At 42.7% G+C, this 7,402-nt stretch overlaps 2 protein-coding genes across 2 annotated transcripts; both read left to right on the forward strand.

The window, feature by feature from the left end:
• Window positions 1-1,275: 1,275 nt before the first annotated feature.
• On the forward strand, window positions 1,276-2,535 carry LOC138902864 (uncharacterized). The gene is made up of 2 exons (XM_070190764.1): window positions 1,276-1,486; window positions 1,598-2,535. The coding sequence occupies exons 1-2, from the start codon at window positions 1,276-1,278 to the stop codon at window positions 2,533-2,535; spliced, it is 1,149 nt and encodes a 382-aa protein (XP_070046865.1).
• Window positions 2,536-2,852: 317 nt separating this feature from the next.
• On the forward strand, window positions 2,853-6,901 carry LOC104108511 (uncharacterized). The gene is made up of 7 exons (XM_070190765.1): window positions 2,853-3,083; window positions 3,164-3,584; window positions 3,703-4,016; window positions 4,500-5,031; window positions 5,683-5,778; window positions 5,913-6,021; window positions 6,637-6,901. Exons 1-7 carry the CDS (start codon window positions 2,853-2,855, stop codon window positions 6,899-6,901), a joined length of 1,968 nt encoding a protein of 655 aa, XP_070046866.1.
• The last annotated feature ends 501 nt before the right edge of the window (window positions 6,902-7,402 follow it).

Below are 7,402 nucleotides of genomic sequence, written 5' to 3' on the forward strand. Positions count from 1 at the left end.
ATCCAGACCATTCAAAATAACTGCATTTTCAGAGGCAAACCCAATGAAGATCCCAACAACTATCTGATAGACTTTGATGAAATAATGAACACATTCCGCTATAATCGATCATCACATGATACTATATACCTCAGAGCATTCCCGTTCTCATTGAAGGATGATATAAAGCAGTGGCTGAGAAGTTTGCCTACAGGGTCAATCCGTACGTGGGAGGAGATGACTACCAAGTTTTTGGGAAAAAAATTCTCGGCTGCTAAGACGGGAAGGAAGAGGAAGGAGATTCATAATTTCAGTCAAGGCGAAGGAGAGACAGTGTTCGAAGCATGGGAAAGATTTAAGGAGTTGCTGCGGAGGTGCCCTCATAACGGAATGGAGCAATGGATACAACTTCAGGACTTTTGGGACGGTTTAAACCTGTCATCAAGGAGATTGCTAAATAGTGCAGTTGCAGGCCCTCTAATGAAGAAAACTCTGGAAGAGATTGTCACTCTCTTGAATGAACTATCTGAGGATGCAGATCAATGGTCCACAGACCAAGTGGATCGAAAAAAATCAGCAGGGGTGCACCAATTAGAATCGACTGTAGCAATGCAGGCACAAATTGCAACAATGGCTAAGGACATCAAGCAATTGACTATGGCTCAGGTGCAAACTCAACCACAGGTTGGTTGTGATATCTGTGGGATGGGACACCCTACATACGAGTGTCAAGCTACAGCTGGGGAGGTCAACGCTGTGGGAAATTTTAATAGAGGGAACTACCAAGGTGGGAACAACTTTAATGCTATGGGTCAAAGACATCCAAGTTTTTCGTGGAGTTCACCTAATGGGAGCTTGAACTCATGGCAGCAAAATAATCTCAAACCACAGGGTCAGAGACCACCAGGTTTTCAGAACCAGCAAAGGCAACAGTACCAGCCACCACAGCCAAATCAGTCAAATATGGAAGATCTCATGAAGGCATTCATCAACAAAACAGGTGAAAAATTCGAGACTCAGGGCACAGCTATCCGAAACTTAAAAAGGCAAATGGGACAGATTGCAAATTTATTGTCTGAGAGGGCTCCTGGGACTCTTCCATCCGACACTGAAAAGAACCCGAAGGAAACAATCAAAGCGGTATCTCTGAGAAGCGAAAAAGAATTGATTGATCCAATAGTGAAGGCTAAATCAGAAGTGGTCAACAAGCAGACAGAGACACCATCAGAGGAAAAGAATAAAGATCAAAAGAGCCAGAAAAGCGGGATGTAGAAAGAAATTGAAGAAAGTAGACATATGCCAGCTCTATCTTTCCCTCAAAAGATGAAGCGGGAGAAACTTGATAAGTGTTTGGGGCGATTCTTGGAGATGCTCAAACAACTTTATGTGAACATACCAGTCACAGAAGTACTCACTCAGATGCCCGCTTATGCAAAGTTCTTGAAGAAAATCCTGTCTAGCAAGAGAAAATTAGAGGAGATAACAGTGGTCAAGTTGAATGCCCACTGTAGTGCTATATTGCAAAACAAAATTCCTTAGAAGTGTGGGGACCCAGGAAGCTTCAACATACCATGCTCGTTGGGGAGTGAAAAGTTTGACAAGGCTCTCTGTGATTCAGGTGCGTCTATAAATCTAATGCCTCTGTCTGTATTCATGAAACTGGAAGGTGAACTTGGAGTGATCAAATTAATACCAGTGTCCCTACAACTGGTCGACCAGACCACCATTCTACCTGAGGGAATCATTGAAGATATTCTAGTGCGGGTGGATAAGTTTGTGTTCCCCGTCGATTTTATTGTAGTGGATATGGAGGTGAACAAGGAGGTACCTTTAATTCTAGGGAGACCATTTTTGTATACAGGTAGAGCCATCCTTGATATTTATGAGGGGCAGCTTTTGCTTAGAGTGGGAACTGAGAAAGTAGTGTTCCAAATGAAGAGAATGATGAAATACCCCAGTGATGAGGTATCTGCTTACTCGTGTTTCAAGCTAGATATCATTGGGGAGTTGGCTGAGAAGTACAAGTCTGACAAGCTTGTGGAGGATACTCTAGAGAAGTGTATTACCCAGTCTGGCACAGTGGATGATGAAGATCCTGAAGTAAAGAAAGAGGATGAAGCTCTTGAAACGGAGGAGCAAGTGGTTGATGAGGAGGAAATAAAAGAGGAGGCTTCTAAGCCCAATGTGGAATTGAAAGTCTTCCCCACTCATTTGAAATATGCTTTTCTTGAAACTAACAACTTTCCTGTGATTATTTTTGCTGATTTGACAGGTACACAGGAGCAAAAACTGGTGGAGCTGCTGTCAAAGTACAAGAAGTCCATTGGTTGGAGCATAGCTGATATTCAAGGAATCAGTACAGCCATATGCATGCACAAAATCCTGCTTGACGAAAATAGCAAGCCAGTGGTGCAGCCTCAACATAAGCTAAACAAAAATTTGGAAGAGGTAGTGCACAAGGAGATTATCAAATTGCTAGAAGCGGGAGTAATTTTTCCCATCTCTGATAGCCAGTGGACCAGTTCAGTGCAAGTTGTACCCAAAAGGGGGGCATGACAGTGGTAAAAAATAAAGATAATGAATTGATCCCCACAAGAACAGTCACAGGGTGGAGAATGTGCATTGATTATAGAAGGCTGAATTAGGCAACTAGGAAAGACCACTCTCCACTCCCTTTTATTGATCAAATGCTCGAGAAGGTGGCTGGACACAGATGCTACTTCTTCCTGGATGGGTATTCTGGCTACAATCAGATACTTATTGCCCCATAAGATGTTGAGAAGACCACATTCACTTGCCCGTCATGTATTTTTGCTTACAGGAGGATGATGTTTGGGCTATGTAATGCACCTGTCACTTTTTAGAGGTGCATGATGTCTATATTCTCCGACTTAAACGGGAAGTGTCTTGAGGTGTTCATGGATTATTTCACCCTTTTTGATGATGACTTTGAGGATTGTTTGATGAATTTAAAGCTCATGCTTGAACGTTGTGAAGCTACTCGCTTGGTTCTTAACTGGGAAAAGTGTCACTTCATGGTAAATGAGGGAATTATCCTGGGACACAAGGTAACTGCGCATGGAATTGAGGTTGACAAAGCTAAGGTAGATGTTATTGCTAGGCTCCCTCCCCCGACTTCGGTGAAGAGCATAAGAAGCTTTTTGGGACATGCTGGGTTCTATAGGAGGTTTATAAAAACAAATCCAGCATTACCAAGCCGTTGACACAATTGCTAGCGAAGGATGCCAAGTTTATTTTCAATGTGGAGTGCTTAAGAGCATTTGAGTTGATAAAGGAAAAGCTTGTGAGTGCTCCTATTATGGTGACTGATTGGAGCCAGCCATTTGAGATAAAGTGTGATGCGAGTGATGTAGTTGTGGGAGCAGTTCTGGAGCAACAAAGAGATAAAATGTTTAGACCCATCTACTATGCAAGCAGGACATTGAATGATGCTCAAGTAAATTATGCCACTACTGAGAAGGAGTTTTTTGTTGTGGTCTTTGGTTTTGACAAGTTTAGATCATACCTGGTGGGAAGCAAGGTGATTGTACACACTGATCACTCAGCGTTGAAATACCTGTTGAGTAAGAAGGAATCCAAGCCATGTCTGATGTGGTGGGTGTTGCTGCTCCAAAAGTTTGACTTGGAAATAAAAGATAGAAAGGGCACAGAAAATCAGTCGCAGATCATTTATCTTTTCTTGAGAAACCCCAGTTGAAACAGTCGAAATAAGGGAAGAGTTCCCTGATGAGCAGATCTTCTCCATAGCAACGGTTTCCGAAAGGCCGCCATGGTATGAAGATATAGCCAACTTTTTGGCTAGTGGATGGTTACCCCATGACCTCACTCGTGATCAAAGAAGGAAGCTTCAAGGCGAGGTAAAAAGTTATTTATGGGATGACCAGTTCTTGTTTAAACTGTATGCAGATGGTGTGATTCGACGATGTGTGCCCGAAGGAGAAATGGCAATCATTCTATCTCATTGCCATGATGGAGCAGCTAGAGGTCACTATGGTGGAAACCGCATTGCAGCAAAGGTCATGTAAACCGGGTTATTTTGTCCTATTCTATACAAAGATGCAAGGGCGTATGTAGTTTCATGTGACAAGTGTCAGAGAGCAGGTAACATTAGCAAGAGGGATGAAATGCCACTCAACTCCATTCTGGTATGTGAAATTTTTGACGTTTGGGGCATCGACTTCATGGGTCTGTTCCCAACGTCGCATTCTTATGAGTATATCCTAGTAGTCATTGACTACGTCTCTAAATGGGTAGAAGCAATCCCTACTAGGACCAATGATGCTCGGGTGGTGTGTGAATTTTTTAGGAAATATATCTTTACCCGCTTTGGGACACCTCGAGTGATCATCAGTGACAATGGGTCACACTTTGTGAATAAGCAATTTGTTGCACTGCTGTCTAAGTATGGGGTCACACACTAAATAGGACCCCCGTACAATGCCCAAACTAGTGGGCAATTCGAAGTGTCTAATCGGGAACTAAAATGAATTCTTGAAAAGCTAGTTAGTGCTTCTCGAAAAGATTGGTTTGTCAAGTTGGATGAAGCACTATGGGCGTACAGAACTGCGTTCAAAACGACCACAGGGACTTCACCATTCAAATTAGTGTATTGCAAGTCGTGTCACCTACCTGTTGAGATAGAACATAAGGCTTATTGGGTAATTAAGATGCTTAATCTTGATCTTAGTCTTGCAGGTGATCACAGGTTAGAGCAGATGAATGAATTGGAAGAGTTCACACTAGACGCGTGTGAAAGTGCGCGGATCTTCAAGGAAAAGACTAAAAAGTGGCATGATCGTCTGATTAAGCCAAATAAGTTTTATGAAGGGGACAGAGTCTTACTATACAACAGTAGACTCAGATTATGTCCCGAAAAATTCAAGTCTAGATGGACAGGACCGTATGTGGTGAAGCATGTATCACCATACGGGGCAATTGAGATCCAGAACCCAGACGGAACAGAAAGCTTCAAAGTAAATAGGCATATACTGAAACTGTATCTTGCTGGAGGATTTGCACAGCAATCCTCAAGTATCAAAATCAACTTAGGATGCCCGGTTGAGTCAAGCTGACGACTATAAATCAGAACTACCTCTGACCTTTCTGCTAGTTAGATTTTTCTTTTCTTTCTACTTCACATTTGTTCACACTATAGAATAGATAGAAGTTAGTGTGTACTATGACGTAGTAGGTATTAATCGGGAAAAAAAATGCAAACGTGCACAGTCGCACATCGACCACGCACCTAGCCGCGCATTTTTGGCCCCTCACTGTCACACGTGTTCGGCCGCGCACCGACCGCGCACAGATAAAAAAAATATTTTTTCATTCTTGTTTAACCCCCCCCCCCCCCTCTCTTTCTTTCACAAAATTCGACCCCCCCTTCTAAAACCCCCCCAATCTTAAATTCCCCCCTTTTCCCTTCTTCTAAAGAACCCTAACCCAACCCCCTTCTCTCATCTCTTCCCTACATAGACCCACACCATCAATTGAAGTATCTTACTCCTTCTTCTCCCCAACCCAAAGCCTCACAAGTTCCCCTCATGTAAGTGAGATGTTTTCCCCTCTTGATTTTGTTTATTTTCTTTTCTTAGCCTTGAATTGTAGTAGATTTTTGTTAGTTTTTTTTTCTTTTTTTTTCTCTCGCTGTTTAGTTATACCTGTTTTGTGTTGGGATACTAGTTAAATTTTACCATGATGGGTTGGGTGTGACATTGGTGGATGTTTTTATCAAATTGGGGGCTAAAGATTTGTTGTTTGGGAGCTTGGGTGAACTGGGTACATCAGGTGTTTGTTTAAATACCCCAATGAACTTGAGAATCTAATTTCGTGACCAAGTGTGCTGGTGAAGTCTGAGTAGCCACTCTTAGGTCACATATCGTGCTTTTAGCTGATGTTAGTGTTTGTTTCAGGTATGACACCATCCAAGAAACGAAGAGCCACAGGTGCTTCCATCAGTGGTCAAGCTGGCTTGTCCCGGCCGCGAGTTTCTGCCAATGCTCGCCAGTTTGATAGTAACAAGTTCGTATCCAGTGCCGCCCATGAACGCTTCTGTAAAAAGTCACCCAAGAAACCCATACCGGAGAGGGAAATTGATATGGGGTCCCTCCAAAATGACTGCCCAAATATGTATCGTGAATTGGTCCGGCAAGGGCTGGGGATATTTTTTGAATAACCAAACAAAGAAAATTTAATGGTTGTTTGGGAGTTTTATGCAAATTGCCCGGAACATGTTAACCACGTCTTCACGGTTCGAAAGAAGGATGTGGACGCGTCTGTAGAGGCCATTCGGAGGGCCTAATGGTTGCCGCTGTTTGGGGAAAATCCTGATGCATAAGACTACTATGACACATATAGCAGAGAACCACCCATGTGGCAATTGTTATTCAGAACAATTTGTGTGCCCAACAAGGAGGTAGTGTGGCTTCCGCTGGTGCGGAAGTTTCATTCGGCATCGCTGAACTTTGAAGGGAAGTATTGTATCCGCATTATAAATAGCTGTTTGCTGCCTTCCTCCAATACCACTGAGGTAAATGGTCCCCGGGCTGCACTGATCTGGTGTTTTCGAAATGGCCACGATTTTGATGTGGCTAAGGTTATTCATGGTGAGATGTTCATTTGATGTCCTGTGCAAAGGTATGGGTTCTTCTTTCCATCCTTAATCATAAGGTTGTGCCGTCAGGCACGTGTACCGGAATACAAGGACTTGGATGGGAAAGTGAAAAGAGAACAAAAGTTCCGGGTTGATAAAGTAATAATTGGGAAGGACCTTGTTGGACCTGTTAAGGCGAATAGTGATGAGTCTGATGCACCAGAAGAGGGTAACGAAGTGCAAGCTGAGGATATGGCTGCTTTACCCCCGCATGAGCAGGTTGTTGAGGGAACCTCAGTCGTCAAATGAGACACAAGAATGAGCGCCTTAGAGCAGGAAATGGCGGGGATGCGTACTTCTATCACAGACTTAGGAGCTCGAGTGGATGCCCTTACTACTCAAAATTCCAAGTCTGAGTGAAAGATCATGGTATGGTTGCGTGCGCTTGGCCGGGCTTGCCATCTGGACCCTGACACTGTCTCCGACACGGACTGACTCTATCAGGGAAGTTTTCTTTGCCTTACATTTTTCTTTGTGTGACATTGGGACATGCCACCATTTAAAGTATTGGGTGGGGATATGTTGTATATATCTTGTATGTATGTAGTAATGTATATTAGTTTTTGTTTCTTTGGTTAGTTGAGTATTGTTAGTTTGAAAAAATAAAAAATAAAAAATAAAAAAGTTAAAAAAAACATATTTAAATTTTTTGATTTTTCCCGACGATGGATATCATTCAACAGGTTTCTTGAGGGATTAAAGTCGAAAGGAAAAAAAATCTTGCAAAAAGCTTTTCTTGTGTAGTTAGTG

The sequence above is a fragment of the Nicotiana tomentosiformis genome, chromosome 12, assembly GCF_000390325.3.
Source record: "Nicotiana tomentosiformis chromosome 12, ASM39032v3, whole genome shotgun sequence".
NCBI lineage: Eukaryota > Viridiplantae > Streptophyta > Magnoliopsida > Solanales > Solanaceae > Nicotiana > Nicotiana tomentosiformis.